Raw genomic sequence first — 23043 nt, forward strand, 5'->3', positions numbered from 1 at the left:
TTGTATGTGATGGTATGTGCTACCTATTTGGCTAGTTTCATTTTAATCCAGCTCTTAACCCCTACAATTGTCTTCCTCCGTCCAGCCTTGGGTTTCTCAGAGGTGAATCTCTACTATTGTTTCCAGGCAGAGCTAGATTTGTGACTGAATCCGTCTCAGACCTATTGGACTTCCATTGACCCTAGACTTTTTGAAAATGGAGTAATCTCCCACAGGGCATTGCAAATCTTACATGGAGGGTGGAAGGGGGTCTTTTAGAGGAACAGGCCTGGTTGATCTTTCTCAGATTCCCTATGCTCCCCCACCCTGCATGAGTTTCAGCTTCATAAGCAGTTGAGAACCACCAGCCCCATTCATTGACTCGTCCCACGATTGACAGACACAGACTTCATTCATGGACTCGTCCCACGTGTCTGCCACCCTCCCCGGCGGGATGCCCCCTACCCCTGCATTCTTTCAGTGCCTGCTTCAGCTTTGGTCCTCTGCCAAGAAGCTTCTTGTGACAAAGCCTGCCTAATTAACCCTCTGCTAATTAACAATTTTCAAATGACACAGTACGGCTGTTCAGATTTAATTTCCAAACATCCATGGCAGCAGCAGGCTCCATGCCCTGCCTTCCCCTTATGCTAATTTCTCTGCCAGCCCCCTCCTTTTCATCGCAAGCACCACCTGCTTGCTGCATGGACTCCAGCCCTGGTAGAGGTCTATTAGACATACTGCACCCCTCTCTCCTGCCCAAGTGGTGTCTTCCTCTCACTCCTCAGCTGCACTCTGTCCCGGTGGAAGTCTGTCCCAAAGCCTGTGTCCTTCGTACTTCGCTCTTGTCGGATTCTGGCAGAAGTCCCGTGTTCTCACACCCTGCACTCCCTCCTGTCCCTGTGAGAATCTAGCATACAGTCTGCTCCCTCACCCTTTGCTCCCTCCTGCCCCGGTGAGATGCCCTCAGACGGCCCATGTTGCCATGCCCCTCCACTCCCTTTTGATCTGGTGAAATCCCGCGAGAACTCCTGTGTTTCCTCACCCTCACCTAGTCTGGACATCTCTCTGCATGATGTCAAGGCACCAATGTTTGTTGTTCTTTCATTTGATAACCTGATGTGTTCTGGGAGATGTCTTGATTTGGTGCCATTGAAACAGTAGAACTGAACGACCTGATAGCAATGATTTGTAAGAGAAAACTCCAGGATTCTAAAAGTGGTGTCCTGACTACATGGCGCTAACGGTGGCCCTCCTCCTATCTTCCCTGCAACACATTCTTTAGCCAGAGTGGGTCAGAAATAGTTACCAGATGTCTTTGGACACCACTTATACAGTCCTGGCTTTCCTTTTACAAATTCAGTACTATAGTTGGTTCAGTGGAGGAAACCTAATCCACAACTCCTAAAATGCACTGATTTGCTACATTGAAGTCCAGGATTAAAAGCATGATGTCCTCCTCAAAGGAGTGATTCAGCAGCAGGAGTCGGAAGGCCTGCTTACACTTGCCCGCTGACTTCTGTCCTAGTGAGATCAGAGGACCCTCGTCCCATTCATATATTGGAACTGGATGATTGGCAAGTGTGCCAAATTTAGCAGGGCGCCAAATGTGAGGAAATAGTTTTAAAGAAAATTGTGAGCAAAATTGCATGGTTCACCTATAGTGCCAGTTGCTGACAGATAGTCTAGGGACGCCACTGAGTGTGACTCTGTCGGAAGGTCTTTGTTTCCTTAATCACCATTCTTCATTACTCACCTTGTCCATCCCTTCCTCAGAGCTCTGAGTTCCCCAGTTCAATGAGTAAGTAATTCTTCCAGTTTTTTATTTGCATTTTGGGGTTCGTGGTCCTTTTTATCCCGTTATACAGTCAAAACTACAAGTCCCGCAAACCTGGTTTGTTTGAGACATGGCAGTGTGTGCTATTCATGCATGACCCTTAGAAACTTCAGAGCTCTCTTTTCCCCATGATCCTTTGCTTTCAGGGGGTTGTTTAAGTGTACCTTTCTTAAGAGAATTAAAGGCTCAATGAATGCTCTGAAGTGCTGCATATGGGGCCTGCACCTTACGTGACTTATTCATCTCCAGCCCTACCAGCTTTAGAGGCATCAGCATTTTCACTATCCAAGCACCCATACTGCACTGGACGTGTTCGCAAGATTGTTCTTCTGGTAGAGGTCTGTATGCCAAACCAGACAGCCAGGACCACACACTCTTTGTAATGGCTGTCGTCCATGAAGGGTCCTCTAAAGCTCAGAGCGGAGGCATGGCTACATAAAGCCATTTTAACCTGAGCTATCAGGGGAAGATATTGCTCGCATTTGGCGCTACTTCACACTTTTTAAATATTGTTTTCTCCACAGAAATGCAGAATGTAATGGTTTCCTTGAAGAAATACCAGAGTCAATGTCATTTATGCTATCAAGGACAACACTGTTTCCACATAAAAGTAACTGAATGTCAGCGTTCTGCTGAATTAAGCTACATTTTTGCAGAAATGTATTTGACAAATCTGTGAGAGTCCTTGCTTTTGGTGGAACGGGGTGAAAGGATCTTGGTACAGAGCGAACCAATGCACATTCTGGTGACCACAACAGATGGTGAAAGTTGGCTATAGGTGCAGTGAATTTTCAGTCTGGCTTTTAGGAAGCCGCGTTAGCCAAGTATATCAAGTATATCATATTGTGCTGCGCTGTGTTATGAAGCGCAAGATCACAGTAAGGTCACTCACCAAGTGATTTGGTAGCTGACCATTGCCAACCCCGTCTGCTCTAGATCAAAATACTGAGGGCGTTAGAAGAGTGGTCAGAAGGTGAGCACATCAGTACACTGTTCTATATAATGAAGGTGACAACATTTCCTGAGCTTCAGCACAAAGGATGCTGGGACTTGTAGGCCCATACTTGGGATGTATGACGTTACAACGCAGGCTATTACAACGCCTGCCTTTACAACGTGGTTTTTACATCGCAATCCATTACAACGCATAGTGCTTTTGGGTGTTGGATAGTGAATAGTTTAATTTACTATTCCAACTCCAGTCCCCGTGGACACTAGGGAAGGTTATTGGATAGTAAATTAACCTATTCCCTATCCTAGAGCGCCCCCCAGCGCAATGCGTTGTAATGGTTTGCGTTGTAATGACCGCGTTGTAATGGTAGTGCGTTGTAAAAGTTTCGTTGTAAAGGTTGTTTACCCCATACTTGGAGTGAGAAAGCTAAACCACAAATCGTAGCATACCTAGTGATATTGGGTGAAAAGAGAACTATCTGAAGGTCACGTTCAAGTCACAAAGCCAGTTGATGCCAACACACATATGAGGAGGTAGCATTCACAGGCTGGAAGATGGGTATTTTAGGTGGAGTATGTTTGGTTGAATGCCAGAAACCAACCCAGCTGCTTGTTGAGGGAACCAGGAGGCAGGAGCCATGACACAGTCAGCAGCTATTAGTGGCAAGCTGCAAGCACATCAGAGTTAAGAACTTTAGTAGAGAAAGTTAACCAGTGAGTAAAGGCATGTATCTAAGATATCTTTAATGGGAATTCTGGCGTTTTTAGATATCCTTGATGCCCGAGCTAGCTGATGTGTACAGGGGGGGGGGGGGTGAAGGTCTTGTAGGTGGTGTATGGAAAGGGAGAAGTCAATCCACTATATCCTATTTTCTTTGTGAAAAATAGACAACTTTCATACTGTTTATCACTTTTAATTGTTTATCTCCTATATGCATCCTATTTTGGACATAATCCTTTGATTGCTACTTTTCCCCAGCATCAGCAGTGATGGTAGCATAGGCTGCAATGTAATACATAGCATTTGTGAATGCCTGAATGTCCACTAATTGGAAAAGTAAGCCAGTGCTATTGGATTGCCATTGGTTGATAGTTTTGGTGTTAGCCAAGACCTTTAGATTTTTGTAAAAATATACAAAATACTTATTGGAGCTTTCAGTGAGCCCTCTTCATCTTTTAAACCGCTGTTGGGTAATTCACTCTTTCTTCCACCCATTACAGCATGCAGCAGTGAAGCAGATCCCTTCAGCCATTTGATACATTCACTGTGAATGACGGCTTTTCCATATTTCACAAGAGGCACACATGCACATAAAATAGTTTACTTCAGTGCCAGGAATTACTAAAGCAATGTGTGTTTACTGAGACCCAGAAAATGCTTTGCTTTTAGCCAGTGTTTATGTTTTCGGGGGTGAGGGTCTGGCAGCTCCTCAAAAGCACAGTTGTACAAAAACCACAACAAAACAAGCCTCACAAAAGGCTGGTGCTCAATGCCCTACCTTTTGGCTTTGCCAGTGCTTATTTTTATATTGCAACACATGCCTTCAGTGCCTTCTGACTGCTATGATCGCAAACCTCTAGTAACATACATATTATTTATAATAATATTAAGATATTGATAACGGTTCTGTCTCTTAATTACCTCGCAGTGGGAGCTTGAAGACGGTATTTTAGTGCAAGGGGTGTGATAAAAGCCAGCTACCTTCTCCACCTGGAATAAAAGACATTGCCCTGCTAGGGATACGGAATAGGGAGTTTGCTGTGTTGACAATAAAAATAAACTGATAGGCCATGATTCTTTAAAAACAAAAAAAGACAAAATGGAGGAACAGCCTCCCACTGGTTTCCACCCATTCAGCCTTTGGCTGCAAATCACTACAGGTTTCTTTTTTATTTTACAGAGTTTTATATAGCGCGAACGTGACCCGAAGGTATCAGGTATCACAGTGCTTTACATAGCACCAGTTGCGTTACATGAGGGCACATTCATTTGTTGTTGTTTTTTTTTGTTTAGGCACGGGGAGATTAAGTGATTTTCCCAGAATCACAGGATGTTCAGCGTCGTTGCCGAGACTCAAACCCAGTTCCCCAGATTCGAGGTCGACCGCCCTAGCTGTTAGGACAACTCCTTTCCCCTAGGTTAAGAAGAGTAGTGAAAAGCTGAGAGGAAATGTAGTCCAATGCTTGGCAGGTTTGGTGAGGTAGCAGCGATCTTGCTGAAGTTGCTAAAGTCGCAGGTGATGACCTATAGGTGACCAATTGAGAGATGAAATAGGATGTGAGAGCAACAGAGGACAATCACATGTTGAGCAACGGTAGAGGGGCCAATAAGCGCATGGCTGGCTGAGAGTACAGAGGAGGTGGTCGCTATGGCAAAGGGACAGATGGTGAGCTTGTGGCTGGTTATGAGAGTAGAGTGAAGAACAGAGCAATGGGCACAGTACCAGTGTGGACAGCGTGGCTAGTTGAGCATACACGAGGCGGCTCGAACAATGCCAGCAGCCCCAGTGTTGACAGTGTGGCTACTTGAGTGTAGAAGAGTAGGTTAGAGCTATAGGAGAGAACCTGGTATTGAACCTGCCGCATGCGAAGGAAAGAGCAATGGCTGCGGACCTATTGAGCGTGTGACTAATTGAAAGTGTAGTGCAGGTGAGAACAGTGGCAAACAGCCGAATGTCGAGAGTGTGTGGCTGCTTGAGAGTACAATAGAGGTGAAAGCAATGGCAGCAAGCCCATGATTCAGCAGAAATGAGAGTAGTGGCAACAGGTCCATAAGCATGTGCTTTTGAGAGTAGGCTGGAGTTGAGACACTGGCAGAGGGCCCGATGTTGAGCGTGTGGCTGGTTGAGAGTACAATGGAGGTGAAAGCAATGGCAGAAAGCCCATTGTTGTGCCTGCGAATGGTTAAGATTCATCAGAAATGAAAGTAATGGCAACCCGCCCATATTGAGCATGTGACTTTTGAGAATAGGCTGGAGTTGAGACACTGGGAGTGGGCCTGATGTTGAGTGTGTGGCTGGTTGAGAGTACAATGAAAGCGGTTGAGAGTCCAGTAGAGAGGGGAGAAGCAGCAGCGGGCCCCAGTGTTGAGCACGCTCACCAAGTCTTCATAGCCAGGGCACAGGCGCTGCCGTGGCAGGTGATAGACTGTAAATGGCTGCTGGCGGCTGCTGACTGCGGCGGACAGAAGCCCTGGGACCCGCTGACTGACGGAAACCCAGGGCCCGGCAGACTTCTTAGCCTGCTCTCTATAACTGAAAATCATTGATTTTACGGGAAACCATGTTTACAGACAGAGTCCTGATCGACCTGACGAGTTTGACTTCTGCTTTCTTAAGTAAGAACTACCTTCCCCTTATTGACTCGCTTGTGAGCACAGGGGGGTGGGGTGATGTCAGGAGAGGGCTTGTCTGGGAGGCTGGGGGGAAAGACCAAGTCAGTGGGCCTGGGATGAATATGTGTTGGACCCCCTTACCGCTGCTTATGTGCCACCCTGCAACGACACCTTGCCCGTCCATATACCCCATAGTTTAACACAACCCCTCCTCCCTCCCCCACAAATCTGATGTCTGCTATTGATCTGGTGTCCGTTTACCCTGCAAATGGGTAAAAAAAATCTTTTACCAACAGCTAATTTCCTCTTTTCTACGGAAACTAGTGCTTTCAAATGTACAGATGAGAAAAGGGGAACTGCTCCTTTCAATAAGCTTTAACTACAGCGAACACTGGTTCCACTGGACACCAGTGCTCACAGGGCAGTGGAACTCTCTTGAACATGCGGGCCCTCGTGACAGCACGGCTGGCAGAAGACTAAACCCGCCACCCCACCCGGACACGGGACTTCCTATTGGGCGTTTCCTGGAATCGTAGGCCGCGTGCCCAGGGCACGCCCCTCTGAGAGACTGTGGCGGAAATGCGCAGCGCTAGATTCACCAGCAGAGGACGCCCCGGTGCAGAGAGATGGTGCCTCGCCCACGTGGTTCCTGAAGGGTTACTTCAGATGCACGCGGGGGCAGGCTGCCAATTAATTGATAAGTGTTTCCCGGTTCTCTGGTCTTGCTTGCCCCGAGGAGGGGGGACGACTTTCTCGTCAATAAACAAGTCCCCAGTGCAGGCTTAACGCCGTTCGCTCCTTTATCCATCGCAGCCTTTCCGTTCCTGGAACTTGCCATGCATACATGGCATTGATTTTACCATGCGGCTGTTAACCCTTAGGCCCTGCCCACCTCAGGCCGGCCGTCTTTTCCAGCCGTGTTTTGTGGGTTTCCCATCACGGTCTGGATCAAAATAGCCTATCTCCCCGATTTAATAGTTTGGATACTTTATCACTTTTCAAATGTCGAACTACAAAAATATCTGTTCCACCATTACCACACGGTATCGGTCGGTATTTGCGCCAGATTAGAGTTTGTTCCTATGTATTGGGGAATAGGAATACCAGCTGCAACAATTTTTGCGACCATGTTTGCGCACTGTACTCCTCTGCACTGTTTAGCATGCTCTATTTTCTCTAGGGAGGACCCAGAAGAAATAGCGTATGTAACAACCCAGGCCTCAGCGCAAGTTGTGATTTACCCATTAAAGGCGCTACATGTCCAGGGCAAACACTGTTGGGTCCTATTTTATCAGTATAGTGGGAATACGAATGAGGCACTTCATGCTGTAGTCCGTGTTTTAAATGGGCCTAGAGCGTCAGCTTCTCAGTACCTTCTCTTCCTGAATTTTAAAGGGAAAGCACCAGCACTACCCAGCAGAGGCCAAATACTTTAAGTAGAAGGGTACAGTCCCTTCCCAAAGGCAAACAGGTACTCTGGGATAGTGAGTACCTGCACTTCTATATTTCCCTTTCAACTAGGCCTGTAGTTCCAATTTATTGAGAACACTGAAGTTACAGAGATTACTTAGTCCTTGAGAATCATGAGGTTCAACCATTAAGATGAATGCTATCAAATAATATAAAAATATAATCTGGTTTATTGTGTTACCAAAACCGCTCAATCTAAGAACTTTGCTCCAAGATGCGCTTGAGTGTTATACATAGTGTAGAGGGATGTGATGGGGGAGATGCGTTAAGGGTTGAATAGCACTGTTTCAAGTCCGGGTTACATAGTGTCAACGTGATCATTTACTTACCTCAACTTCTAAGGGATGCTATTCATATCACTGGGGGTACAGTGTTGAGTGGTCGGGCAATATAACACGTGGTGTAGTTAATCTGGGGCAGGTATTGTCAAAGAAGGTGGGTTTTATTTGAACTATATTCTGCACAATGTGCCATCATTACGTGTTGGAGCGGTCTCTACTTTTGAGCCAAATAATGCAGATTTCCAACTTTCTTATACTAAAGAGATATACCAGTGGCTTTTACCTGATTCTACATTTTATGGTTAAAATAGCAGAACTCTTTTTGCTATGTTCAAGCACACTGTCCCTTTGTTGTCCCTCTTTATAATTATTTACATTTTCATTATGTCTTGATTAACACAGTTTAGCTGTCAAGCAGACCTATTGCTTACTGTATACATATAGTGTTTGGCTTGGGTGTGCCCCCTTTCAACCATTGGCTTTCTTTTACCATCTACTTTCAGCCATAGGCTTGGAACTTTGTCAAATATGTCTATACTGTGCCCAGTGAATTATTCATCTCTCGCTTGGTGCGGATGGCAGTTTAGGTATATCCTTCAACCTCTATTCAGGAACTTCCACATAACTGCATGAGGGACTACTTTACAACAGGTAGCATTCAATACAGTAAACCTTTGTGTCTCTGTAATGCTCTTACATTGCATGCTTTAGAATATTAAACCAACATTTCTTTGCTTTGCCAATAATTGTTTTTGAATTGAGCTAAGTACTTACAGATCAGTGTATCAGGTTGGGTGGTGGAGAGATATGTCAGCAGTGCTTTGTCAATTATAACAGCTGTTTCCCCAGGTCCATAGGAGTGACCTATAGGAAGGAGGCTGCAGAAGGCATATGTTGAGCTAGATGTTGCGTAAAAGTGTTCTGCCCTGTGTGGGAGGGGGGTCGGGGGGGGCGTTGTAACAATATTAATGTGCATTCTAAGAAATCCTGTTCTAATGCACCTCCTCCTCTTGTTTTTGTCATTTCAGGTACAAGACCTACTGGGGGCAATGAAAACTCCGGGCTGGGCGCACCATGGAAGGCTGTGACTCCTGTGTCGTCTCTGGCAAGGACAATGGGTGCAGCGTCCCCCCGCACCCACAGTGGACCGAACTCGGCAGCATTCGCCACCCAGACAAATGCAGCAGCATGGAGCAGTCAACTGCTGAAAATCAGGGGTCCATGGAGAGCCTAAGGGCATCCTTCAATGAGCACCTCTCAGACTGTGGCAGCCAAGGCGGCACTCAACACGAGCCTGCCAGCCAGGAGGTTAGCTGCAACGAATGTTCAGCCCGTTTTGCCAGTTTACAAAATTACATGGAACACCACTGTCCATGCGTCCGCCCAACTCTCTCGATAAGGGAGGAGAGTGGAAGCGACTCCAGTGACGACGGCGAAGAGGAGAGTGATGTGGAGAACTTGGATGGAGAAATAGTCTACCAGCCTGATGGTTCTGCCTACATTGTTGACAATGTCACCCGGTTGATGCAGGGCGAGGGTGGCACTGGCAGCACTAGCGGTGACCTCCCATCACTCTACATGAACTCATTGGCAAATGCAGGTTGCAAAACCGGGGACTCTTCATCGTCGGCTCCAGCCTACCCACAGATCATCAACACTTTTCACATAGCCTCATCATTTGGGAAATGGTTTGAAGGCTCAGACCAGTCATTCCCCAATACCTCAGCCCTGCCTGGCATCAGCCCTGTCTTGCATAGCTTCCGAGTGTTTGATGTGCGGCATAAAAGCAACAAGGATTACCTGAACAGCGATGGTTCTGCCAAAAGCTCTTGTGTATCCAAAGATGTTCCCAACAATGTGGACCTGTCCAAGTTCGACAGCTTTGTCCTGTATGGCAAGAAAAAGCCCATCTTGATGTGTTTTTTGTGCAAGCTTTCCTTTGGATATGTCCGGTCATTTGTGACGCATGCCGTGCATGACCACAGGATGACACTAAGTGAGGACGAGCGGAAAATTCTTAGCAATAAGAACATCTCCGCTATCATCCAAGGCATAGGTGAAGACAAAGAACCCCTCATAAGCTTTCTAGAACCAAAAAACAAAACATTTCAGCATCCCTTAGTTTCTACGGCTAACCTCCTTGGCCCTGGACACAGTTTTTATGGGAAATTTAGTGGCATTCGAATGGAAGGGGATGAAGCACTGCAGGCTAGTCTATCACTTCTCAAAGAATCAGAAGGCTCACACAGTGGAGGGGATCCGTCCCAGCCGGGTGTTTTACCACCCAGTGCCCTTTTGAACCTTGGTGGCTTGACAAGCTCAGCTCTGAAAACTCCTGTTACCTCAGTATCTTTGGGCCCTTTGATTTCTAGTCCTACCAAAACCCTTGAAGGGAAGGACTCCGGGCCAGCGGATTTGGGGAAGCAGCAGGAAGTAGACCACCAAAGGAACTTCTTGGGAAAGTCAGGGCCAAATGAAGAAGAAGAAGAGGAGGAGGAAGAAATGGAGGAGGAAGAGGACATGATGATGGAGGAGGAGGAAGAAGATGGGTCTTGCAAAGAACTGTTTCCAAATGAATTGGAAGATGATTTGCAGGTCAGGCTCCAGCAGGAGTCTGGGGCCTTGTCGTTAGGCAACAAGGATGTGGCTCTCTCAAACCAAAGTATTTCTAACTCTTCTTTAATGCCTAATGTGCCCCAGCCTTTGTTGAAGGGCACGGCCTCTCCCAGTTCGAATTCTACTTCTTCCTTTGTCTATGAGGGCGCAAATGGGAGAAACCTTTCAAGCTTTAACACAGATGGCTTTGGCGCCGGCCTGGCAGAAGGCAGCCACAGGTTGAACTTTGCTGATGACAGTGCCAACAAAGACAATGCCACAACTCCAGAACCAAATGATAGTGCAGAAGGCGACGATGGGAGCTGCCTCTCCCACCCCCAGCACGCTGGCATAGCCTGTGAGCTGGGGGTGGGAGAGTGCCCCTCTGGGAGTGGCGTGGAGTGCCCTAAATGTGACACAGTCCTGGGCTCCTCACGCTCCCTGGGTGGGCACATGACCATGATGCATTCTCGTAACTCATGTAAAACGCTAAAATGCCCCAAGTGTAACTGGCACTACAAGTACCAGCAGACACTGGAGGCACACATGAAGGAGAAGCACCCTGAGCCTGGCGGCTCTTGCGTCTACTGCAAGTCTGGACAGCCTCACCCACGACTGGCACGGGGTGAAAGCTATACGTGTGGTTACAAACCTTTCCGATGTGAGGTCTGTAATTACTCCACTACTACCAAAGGCAACCTCAGTATTCATATGCAGTCTGACAAGCATCTCAACAACATGCAGAACCTGCAGAATGGAGGGGGCGAGCAAGTCTTCAGCCACAACACAGGTGCTGCAGTGGCAGCTGCTGCTGCTGCCGCCGCAGCGGCGGCGGCAGCAGCAGCAGCTGCAAATATTGGCAACACCTGCGGGGCTCCCTCTCCTACAAAACCAAAAACCAAACCAACGTGGCGATGTGAGGTGTGCGACTATGAGACCAACGTAGCGAGGAACTTGCGCATCCACATGACCAGCGAGAAGCACATGCACAATATGATGCTGCTGCAGCAAAACATGACCCAAATACAACACAACCGGCACATGGGCCTCAGTAGTCTACCTTCACCAGCTGAAGCTGAGCTTTACCAGTACTACCTGGCTCAAAATATGAGTCTGCCCAACCTAAAAATGGACAACACCTCCTCTGATTCCCAGTACATCATTGGCGGATACCAGCTAGATGCCAACAATACCATGCCATCCATGACTCCGACTCTAGGTAAGACACTCTTCCTTTGCTTTGTCGCGCTTAATAATTTTTTGGGTGTATTTGTTTTTCTATGAAGGCAATACATCCAACGCTTTTCTTTTCCTCTTTATTATCAAAAAGGGTTCTACTTGTAGTAGGCAGATCGAAATATACCAAGGGTGGAATTGGAAATGGGCCAGTAGAGCCTAGATCCCGACATGGGCCATTGCTGAAGATCCTTGGGGCGGTGGTTAGGGTAACTGGGGAAGTATGTGTTGGCGCATGGGATTGGTTTGCATCTTCTAACATGACAGTGTATCAGTAGGGCACAGTTCTTATGGAAAACTCGAAGCTGTGATCACAGAAAAGCAGAAAACATGGCTGGAAAGCTCTGTAGTCAATGGGAAGAGTAAAGATATTTGTGTGATTTCTACCAATATGTTGAACTGGTGCCGCATTAATAGGCAAGGAGAACAAGTCTCTCAAATATGTACGGCCTTTTACCTCCCTGGCATCTGTAAAGCTAGTTGGCATCTGGACCAGACAATTGGTAATAAGATGAAAAAGACAAACCTACTTACTGTGAAACAGAACAGGCCTAGCCTTTACCAGTGCAACGAACAACAAAGAGAAACTGTGTATATCACTTGGAAACAAAAGCTAAGAAAGATCGTAAAGCACCAATTCATCCGATTGTGTTGAATGTAACTGGAAAACTGGGGCACGAAGTGGCTAGATTCACCGCTGGATTAGGTCACAATAAGTTACAAGTGCTGCGGCTCACCCCGATTACCAGGGCTGCTGCAAGGGAGCTACAGAAAGGCTCTGGCAAAACACAACGGCAGAAAGTGTTGTAGAAATTCAAAATGTTGCTCAGTGCAACCAGTGAAAATAACCACCAAGATTGATCAAAACATAACTACAAAAACAGCTCTAAATAGCCAGGTAAGACAGGCTTCAAGGCTGACACTAAACAGAACTTAGTATGACAAAAAACAGCTGCAGCAAAACAAGGTAAAGTGCAAGCAATCCCACGGGCAGAGGGTAAGGACAGGTAGACACAAGATGTAGGGAATCCCCAAGTTTAGCACAAGACTAGGTTGGGCAAACAGTCCATAGAGAGTGGATGCCTCACATAAGCAAAGAAGGTGCCACCGCTCGCACGAAAACCTCACAGTGACCGTATGCAGCTGATGCTTTTGGCTGGGTTCATGAACTCAATGCGACGTTGGAATTTAGGGTTCTCAAGTTCCTAAGAACAGCAATCTGGTTCTATTTCTCAAAATATTTTGTAGTTTCAAACAAATTAGCTACTCCAAGCCAGGCCCAGATGCCATGTTTCGGATGAAGTATGTCAAATCAAGGGAACTCAACGGACCGCTGAAATGGCTTTACCATCTTAGTAGTGTGCTAGAAGATTCCATCTAGACTTTGAGACATAAATTCCTGAATGTTCTAAAGAGAGCGAGCTGGTGTGCTTCACTGCCTTCCTAAAGGAGAGCTTTGAGTCACACTCAGTCTGGGTGAAGAGTTGGAATCATTAGTTGTTGAAGGCTTTGTAGCTCAGTGTGACAAGGCTATTGATAAATGTTGGGAGCGGGGTCATTGAAATAAATATAACATGGAAATGGAGTAGGAAATGAAATACAGTACTGGAGAGTTATAGGAAGGGTGGTAGTCCAACAACCAAAGTGCAACACAAATCAACCCCACACGTCTTCAGAGTAGCCCTGGTCTCTGCTTGCCTGAGGAGGAGAAACAACTTTTCACAGATTTCACAACAAACAGGGCTGTCGCATGGTGGCTGTTAGGACAGGGTTTGGGTTTTTCCCACCTCTTTAAGTAAGCAAGTGGTATACTCTAACGGTGATGGCTGAATGCATTCTGGGTATTGCCTCCCTAGTTTATTTCCATTTACCTAATAGTATAATACTGATTTGTTGGCTAAAAGCTGGGACCTGGAAACAGTGTCCAGGTTGACATGGAGGGAGGCAGCTACCCTGAGAATAGTGGCGAGAGATGAAACCAAGAGAGGCGGGGGGAACAAAAGGCATCCGCCAAGTAAGGATACTGTGTGCTAAGATGAGGAGGGAGGGCGAAAGGGAAGCCTTCTCTCAAGAGAGAAGGTGCGAGCATGACTTCCTGTGGGCTGGCAATGAACGAGGCGGCCTTGGCGCTGCCTTAGTAGCCATGAAATCCCAGGTAATGGGGTGCAGTCCGGCCTGTCCGCGCGCTGAAATCCCTCTAATGCTATAAATGAAAGAGCTGCCTCTATTAATTCACTGTAAGTGAACGGAGGTCGGCCTTTGGTTTAGTCGGGTCAGTAATACATTGAAGAGCAGGGCGAGCGAGAGAGACACGCGGGAGCTTCCTGAGAGCTGTCCAGCCCTTCTTCACTTTAATCACTCACCAGGAGCACAGAGACACACGTGTACATACAGATGCGCACGAGGCACATACCTATGCATCACAAAGACCAACAAACGTACACAAATGTCAACAGGGACCAATATGCACATGTACATACTGCCAATAACACGCTTCATAGTTCTACTATCCTTGTCATGCAGGGAGTGGCTAATGTTGGTTGAGGAGCCCGAGCTCCTACCAGATTTCCAGTTTAACCACACAGCATATATATAAATGCAATTAGTCTCGTGCAAATAATTTCTAGTGGCTGCCTGAAAAAACGCTCATGAATCTGGCAATCACAGGTCTGTGTCGTGACGTCCAGTGTCAGTTGACCTGCTTTAAAAGTGCTAAAGCTTGAGGTTGGACAATATCGAAAAAATATTAATATTATGACGAATAAATAGTCACAAAAATATTTTTCCAGAAAGTATTTCCCTTGTTACCTACTTCTTACAACATATTCTCACACCTTCTATGCCTCCATCGAAGGAATTCTCCTCCCACCCACAGAAAATAAGCACTGGTGGACCAGGCCTGAAGCTTTACATGATAGAACACAGACTTATGTTTTTTTGTAGTCTCCGACATGCTAAGCAAAAGCTCATAGAGAGATATGACTATTCAAACAAGGACATATCTCAAAGACGAGCAAGGATTACATACACTTGTCACCCTTCGTTCTAGCTGGTGATGGTAAAGGAGTTGACATGCTTTGATAGTAAAGAAGTATTAGGGGGACTAATCTCAAACTATTTTAAAGTTACAGTGAGGTGAGAAAAAAAGGACACAGCATGTGCTCACTTGAGACTCCAGGGACACCTGGAAAATGTGCCTGTGTATTCTTGCTGGGAAGCAATGGGCCTTAGACCATCCTTGTGTAACTGTTGGTCTTTGCCAACCATGCAATCTGCCCTTCCAATTTTATTTTTTTACATCAAACTGGTGCCTCACTTATTCTGACAAACACACGTAGCCCATCCCAGCAGAAAACACATGCATAACTTCAACTGTTCTAAGCAAAATCTCAGAGTACTGTGATACATTAATGGTAGTGTCACTGTCAACAACACAGGCAGGCATTATTCAGATATGTTTAACAATAGCAAAGAGCCAAATTCACTAATGCCTTTGTACAGTAAGGTTTGCCTTACGAACATTCAAAGCCATGTGCCCAGATCATGATTCATAGAATCAGCCAGGCTAGCTTGAATCCAGTGGTAAAGTGAGCAAGGGACTCACGTCTGGGCATACCTTGCCAACTTAGGGCGAACAAAGCAAACACAAGGAGATGATGGACGGATCGCTGAAACTTTTCAGACACTTACACCCAGTCACATATCTGTTCGCCCTAGGTTGGCAGGGTATACGCAGACATGGGTCCCTTGCTCACTTTGCCACTGGATTCAAGCTAACCTGGCTGATAAATGGTGTTACCCAGAAAACGGTCCCAGGATGCTTGTTTCCGGTTCAGGGAAGACCTGGCTTTGCAGTTCGGGCTGGACTGTTCCCATGAGGCACAGGGTCAAGACTGATTTGCATATAGCTGGGTCTGAACTGAGGTGGCGAAGTGAGCTAAAGAACGATGATGGATTCAACCCAGATCTGTGACTGGGGGTGAGTGTCTGAAAAGTTTCAGCGCTCCGTCCATCATCTCCTTGTGTTTGCTTTGAAGAATGGTCTTCATCAGGTGCCAACCTGAGGGGGCGTTTGGCAACAAAACTGTTGATGCAGGAGAAATAAATAATAATAACCATAGACAAGACGTACGGATAATGGGGACACATACTCATACTTTCACAATCATGCTAAAATGTGGTCAAGAAAATGATTGTCTTAAAAATGTGCCAGGAATTAACTTGTTAGCAATAAAACATTTAACTATATTAAGGGCCACACAGTGATGACTGGTCATGATGCAATCTCAACAATTTATTTGAAGACGGCACATGCCATCACAACGTCACAAATTTTTTAATGGGAAGGACAACACAGTATGTGGAAAATGTCATGAAATAAAACGCAAACGGACATGCTGCTTATGTGGCTCATCTGTACCGGAAATCTTGCTCCACCCTGTTACTGTGGTGTTTGTACAACTAATAGAATTAATTTGTATTTGAGAAGGCTACAGATGCCCACCTTCTTATCTTCTAAAAGTGCCTGGTGATGGTAACTGAGCGTCACAATAAACATCTACAGTTTTAGATGGGTTGATAGGTAGGGTGTTAAATACGCACTGAGTATTGCTGAAGATGTTTTGCTAATGAATAAGTATTGTATAACTTTATTTGGTTAAATGATCACAGAAAATGTGTTTTATGTCACATTGTATGACAATTGCCTTTGTAATAAAATGAGTTACTAAGGGGTATCTGCCTCACACACAGTTGACAAGTGTAAAGGAGGAGTAATCCTTGAGGAAATTTACAACTTGTGTAGATTTACTTAATTACTCTGGGGGGGTTTGAACATCACATGCCTTTGTATCTTTTGGTCATTTGAGCTAGAAATATTTTTTTGCTGAATTCTTCCAATTATGCAGCAGGCGGTGGCTTGTATGGCAGATGCAAAAACTCCATACTTTTGTGTAATTACCCAATTCCACTGGCCCTCGGTATAGTTAACAGACTTTGAGAGTAGTAAAGCTGCAGGCTGCCTAATGTCATATCAATAGGACAGACAGTCACAACAGTGAGGCAGCACCTTCCATTGTAATCTATTAAACAAAAACATTGGCGATTAGAATTCTCACATACTCCTTTGCAACCCTCTTTAAGAGGATTTTACCGTAGACTCAAGGCACACGGAGACATTACAGCTATACAATTTCTTGAAGAAAAAGCACAGTGTTTGGTTTCAAAAGTTCAGAGTTAAAGCTCATGGCAATGTACTTATTGGTGCGCGTTACAAGGTGAGTTCTGAAACACTATGTACATCTGCTGGTTTACTCCCCATTCTTTTGGGATCAATATATTCTGCAGGCCTTGTGACCAGAGAACTGAGTAGCAATTTCTCACGCTTGGGAAAGCAGTGTGCCACAGTGCCATTGGCTGATGATTTTCTAGGCAGACAGTAGGAACAGCTGGGGTTTGTTATGGATCAATGTGTCTTCTGTACAGCATACTGACTTCTACACAGAGGTGTGTGAAGTGGTATGGTAGGTAATGGGTATAATTCCTGATAGGCTAGTGCCTCTGGAAGTGCTGGCCAAGACACAACCAAGAGGGCAGCAATGACTTTACCAGCATTCTAACAGAAGCACCATCATTTCAGGAATCCTTGTGGTTTCTCTACAGACCAGTGAGCTTCTTCATATTGGTAGCTAGTGTTTATAAACCAGAGTGAATTCACACAACCGTTACCCATCTACTCTCCCATTTCACCACTCCTGGAAGTGCAGTCTTTTTTACTTCCCGTCCACTTGTAGCCTGTAACCCAGGTCGTCCTTCCCTTTTGGTGGGGTCTACAGACAGTCCTTCAGCAAAAACAGCCACTGACATAATGCTTTATTTCTTTGCCTCCCTTGTCTGTGCAGTTGGCGAGATTCCCCTGGACATGCGACTAGGGGGCAGCCCTCTAGTGTCAGAGGAGCTCATGAACCTAGGTGAGAGCTTTACGCAGACCAATGACCCCTCACTGAAGCTCTTCCAATGTGCTGTGTGCAACAAGTTCACCACTGACACACTTGACCTGCTGGGCCTGCACATGGGCGTGGAACGGGGCCTGCCCGAGGATGAGTGGAAGGCCGTGGTGGGTGATGCCTACCAGTGCAAACTCTGCCGCTACAACACCCAACTGAAGGCTAACTTTCAGCTCCATTGCAAGACCGACAAGCATGTTCAGAAGTACCAACTAGTCGCCCACATAAAGGAGGGTGGCAAAGCCAACGAGTGGCGGCTCAAGTGTGTGGCTATTGGCAACCCTGTGCACCTCAAGTGTAATGCATGTGACTACTACACCAACAGTCTGGAGAAGCTGAGGCTGCACACTGCCAACTCCCGACACGAGGCAAGCTTGAAGCTTTATAAGGTAAGGCCCCCTGACATTGCTTGGTTTTGCATTAGTAGATATCACTTCTGCATATAATGTGCTTATATTACATGTTTTGAACTAGGACAGTGCCATGTGTCTGATTTCCATCCTTCCTTTTAACCGAGGATAACTTTAATTGGCTTCGGAACACTTTGTTCCCACAGTGTAGGGCAGCTTGACTTCTTCTAGAGGAGATTAAGTGTGGCCTAGGTGAAGCTATGAAATTGTTGTTCAGGTACCCTGGATGTGAATTATATTTCTTGGGGGTCGATCCACAAGGCCATTGTTGTATCTCATCACTGTCTCCTTGAGCCCATTAATGCAACTGTAATTTATTAGAAATTAGACCTTTAAACAGATGGTCTAGATTTTTATAGAAATAGCACAATGGATGGCTTGTTTACATTATCCAGGGGCACTACGTAAGAGAAAAAATCAATTATGTGGGTAGAGGTGTAGATTGATGAATGGGAGTAAGTTTTTGGGCACTAAGACAGACCTGAGGCAAACAAACCTCCTGAGGTACTATTTGGGAACTGACGGAGTGGCATATCTGAGGATTGTAACTTTCAGATGCATTTGTGGTGTTTCATACTTCTCCGAATCTTAGGCTACTAAAAGGCACCACAACGCCTCCTTAGATACAATGAGCAGGTACTTTAGAAAAACACTGGCTTCCTTTTGTTGCTTAGGCTTAAGAGTCAGTGCTACAAATTATTAGCCGCAGAGGCACAACATCAGCTGGGACCTGGGCACTTTTAGGGACACGCTATGTAGGATTAAAGACGCCTTGCCTAATTGGAATAATAGCAAGTAGAGCATACATCATTTGAAGTCTGGCATATGATCAATTGATCAGCCTAGTACGTTAAGACCCTCTGAAGGCTGTGAGAGTAAGATCGTTTGATGAAACATGTTGCAATCTCCTATTCTGTTTTAATTTTAGGCACAGTGTGTACTTTTGCTGCATGCATCTTACTTTGTATTTTAATCACGGGAAGAGTGATTTTGTATATTTAAGGCCATCCTGTGTAGCCTACAAATACTTTCTGTATCAAGCAAATCATTCGGATATCTAGACATTGTAATTATATGTATTTGTGCTTTATGGAATCAGAAGAAAATATTAATTTTGTGACATATTCCCTTCTGGCTGTATCTGAATAATCGTCAAACAGTATTAAGCGGTCAAACAAGATGCAGATTTCATTAACTCAGGGAAGAATACATTTTAATGATAAGCTGCACGATGCTAATATTTTGCAAGACAAAAGCAACATTTGTGACCTAGAGGGTCAGAAGAGTGATTCGGGGTCTTCATTCATAGCAAGGTTTTATAATTTAATCCATTGGAAAGTTTTGGTGATCACCTTGGAATATTTGATGGGTGAGTAATGAGATCTGAGGGAAAGAGGCATCTCTGGGGAGGTGAGAGCTTCTCTAGGTGTAGGTGAAATACCCCAACGAGTAACGAGTTTGAACTTAAGAGATGTAGCATTTCTAGGGTGGTTGGTGATACCCAAGAAGATGATGGTTTTGCAGGATGTGCTAGGTAAGATATGAGGCAAGGGAGCAGCTCTTGAGGCTAGGGAGACCTAAATGAAGCATCTCTATTGAGACCGTTATAATATTAATATCTTGTTTTATGTAGCAATACTTACCACAGTTGTTTGTCTGAGTGTGCTGCAAAAGAAAATGTAATGTTGCAATATGTTAATTAACAGTGGATGATAACCTACCCAGAGAACCATGTACTAAAATTAGCAAAAGTCAAAGGCATATTTACTTCAGAAATCTCCATAGTCACGCTGGGGAAATCAATCGTTTTGGAAGCTGCAACATGAGTATAACAATTGCAACCCTTAGTTTTGATGCACCTCATGATACCCCTCGCTGGCATTGCTGTGGAACAACCAGGGAAGTGGTATTGTTGCAACAGTATAAGAGAATTATAAAGAGTGGAAATCTAGCCACAAAGCAACCGAGCGATGCAGGAGAGATGCTGGAATTAAGTTGTAAACCTATAGGGTGGTGCAGGTTGCCTCTTTTGTTGTCTGATAGCAGTGTGATTGGTCACATATTTGTGGTTGAGATGTTCCGTAAAGGGATGGGTTTCTTTTTCTCGTTAAGCAGAGAAAGTATGGAGCTTGGCGGATCTGTGTCCAGATGGAGTTCCACATATTGAGTGCACGGTGAAAAAGCCATGTTGTCTCATCTTTTTCTCGATTATGCGTCTTGCCTTGAGCCAGGTGACAATGCCGCTGTGGGCGCTACGAAGACCTCAGCAGATCTTGATATCATTTGCTAAGTACTGCTGAGTAATACACCATGGTTTGTAGAGGATGCAGGGGGGATGAAGGTGCCAATGAAGTCATCTGAACATAGGAGTGTTCCTTGACGATTCAAGCTACGCCATGAAGGCTGCTCTTCAGGGAGTCAAGCGGAAATCTGTGATGCTGGCTAACAATCCAGGCTTTGCAAGAATACCTGTGCTTGGACGGCTGTACTGAACTCCAATTCTGTTAGAAATGCCTCTGCTCTGATGAACAGAATAGCTGGTGCCAGCCTGTCTGTGTCTTCTTTGTGATGTGTTTTGAAGCTGAGATTCTTGTCAAGGTGGAATCCTAGGAATTTGGTGCTTTTGGAAAGTTGAGGAGTGAAGCTTTGGAGGTTTATTTCAGAGCCAGCCCTGAACTTGAACTTACTTGCGGACTTTGACAGTGTGCATGAATAGTTTTTGTGGGGGTGCTCTTCAAATACGCTCGTACCATCCAAACTTGGACGGTAGAGAGAGAGAGAGAGCCCTTGAGGCAGTCAATGTCTCTGTCCATTGGCACCTTCAAATAGAGACAATTAAAGGAGTAGCCGTGGTATAATTGTTGTTGCACATCCACAACAATTACTGCCCTATAGTGTAACAAGTAAAGGCTTTGAAAGTTACTTGGAGCCTTTCGCGCCTTGCTACTAATGGAGTGAACTATAGTGATTGGGAACACACCATTAAGTATCTGTCTTTTGACAATCTGGGCACAAGGGATCAGTTTAACGACTACCTATACAAGGATCTTATCACAGAGTGGATTCTTACATAACACAACTCCTTTATGCATCTCATCACAGATATACTGCGTTGGACACTTTCTAAGAAACAACAATCCTGAATTTTGCTGGCATACTCCCACACATCCTACATATTTTGAGACTTTTCCTCTTAAGGACGAATAGCCTTATCATTTTCTGATGATTATTAACACAGTATTTATCAATATAAAATAACCCCTAATCATCCTAGAATCGTGCCGCCTTGATAAAGGTTCAAGCGGGGACAAAACATGCATTCCCTGGGCCGATGCACGATTACTGTGTTCGACAATAAAACTAATTGTGCCGCCTTGATAAAGGTTCAAGCGGGGACAAAACATGCATTCACTGGGCTGATGCACGATTACTGTGTTCGACAATAAAACTATCTTGCTTGAACACACAAAAAAACATTATGTGCATTCAAATCAGGATGTTGGTTGCTCTGGTTGAAACAGTATTCTGTTTTTACTGAGTAAACTGTTTATTTAAGCCGGTGGGTTACGGTGCTGTCACCGCCACTTAATTGTCTACACCAGCTCTAATGATAGTCTGCCACGTGGTGGCACTGTTTTATCTAATTTAGAGACAAGCAAAACAACAGTTGTTTGTTAATTCAATATACCTTAAAAATGACTAATAGCTGCCTCCCAAGACATTCCTATAGCTTAATGGGCCTGGAATTATCTGAATTGTCACCCTTGGAGGAGTGTGATGCTTAGTAGTTGTGTTGATACTAGCATTGGTAGTTCTGGCAGGGACAGTGTGTGGTGCTTGCTTCAGTGGCCTCCTGGTAGGGACCCTGGCACTTATTTGCTCACAAATTAAGCATGGCACTAAACACATCCTACTATAGGCCTTTTGCAATTTCTACAAGTTATCTAATGAGTAACCTGCGTATTATTTTGTGGACAGTAGAAGGAGGAGTTAACTGGTGGGTTTCAATAAACTATTGACTCCCCTTCAAATGCAGCACAACTTCACCTTTATGCCGATGTATCTTGAATTTTTTGTCACCTAAAAGTCCACCTAGGGTTCCATATAGATATTGAAGATCACTCGAGATAGGATGAAGCTTTGGGGTGTACCACAGGATATGGCGATATCTTTTCATCTTGGGGGCGGGCGGGCATAGTTGTGGACAGTGGATGAACCTTTAGCAAGGCCACAACTTTTCTTTACACGAGGCAGGGCCTCGTCCTTAGGGTGCTGCCTAGTAGTGTCCTTGAATTGCAATAAAAGACCAACAAAGTAGCTTTTGGGGATTGGGAGTCCTGCAGATGCACATTATGTTTTTTGTCTAGAGAGCTGATCTGAAGCATCAGCACCTTTTACAAAACTGTACATAAACTACTAGAGATGGGTTAACACCAGTAGTTAGAATTCCATGACCGTGTGGGCTGCTAAAGTCCAACAGTTCCTCAGTAACTAACACTGGTGTCTCCATAAACTGATATCTGGAAGCCCTTGAAATATATAAACCCAAACTCTTCTCTGTAGTGGTGTGCTGGCTGGCACTAGCTGCTAAATCCGTGACTTTGAACCTGGTAAATTTGTGGTCAAGCATGTTGTGTATCCTGGTTAGAGCTTCTCCTAGCTCCGTCCCCCTTCCCGTCCATTATCGGTCAAATCTGTGAGTGCCTGGAAAGAGGCTGAACCCTATTATTAATAGGGTCACTGGAATTATTCAACAGGGGATAACCAAATTATGTGAAAGTTTTGACTAAATTATGCAGTAAGAATAGGCATATTATGCGGCGTAATTCGGCACATTTTGTGACAATATCACAGCATTATTTTTGGGTAAAAACCTGCATACTGTGCAGCAGATGATAGATTAAATGGCAAATGCTGAATATCCATATTCTGAGAGATAAATCTGCCT

At 45.1% G+C, this 23043-nt stretch overlaps 1 protein-coding gene across 2 annotated transcripts in view; it reads left to right on the forward strand.

Moving 5' to 3' along the window:
• ZFHX3 (zinc finger homeobox 3) overlaps positions 1-23043 on the forward strand; it is a 410890-nt gene that overhangs the window by 122598 nt on the left and 265249 nt on the right. For both annotated transcript variants that reach the window (XM_078669473.1, XM_078669474.1), the window contains exons 2-3: positions 8878-11663; positions 17581-18074. In XM_078669473.1, the coding sequence (XP_078525599.1) occupies positions 8924-11663; positions 17581-18074 (3234 nt within the window). In that variant the 5' untranslated portion in view covers positions 8878-8923. The remainder of the gene's footprint in view (positions 1-8877; positions 11664-17580; positions 18075-23043) is intronic.

This window comes from Lissotriton helveticus, chromosome 12, assembly GCF_964261635.1.
Source record: "Lissotriton helveticus chromosome 12, aLisHel1.1, whole genome shotgun sequence".
NCBI classification, from domain to species: domain Eukaryota; kingdom Metazoa; phylum Chordata; class Amphibia; order Caudata; family Salamandridae; genus Lissotriton; species Lissotriton helveticus.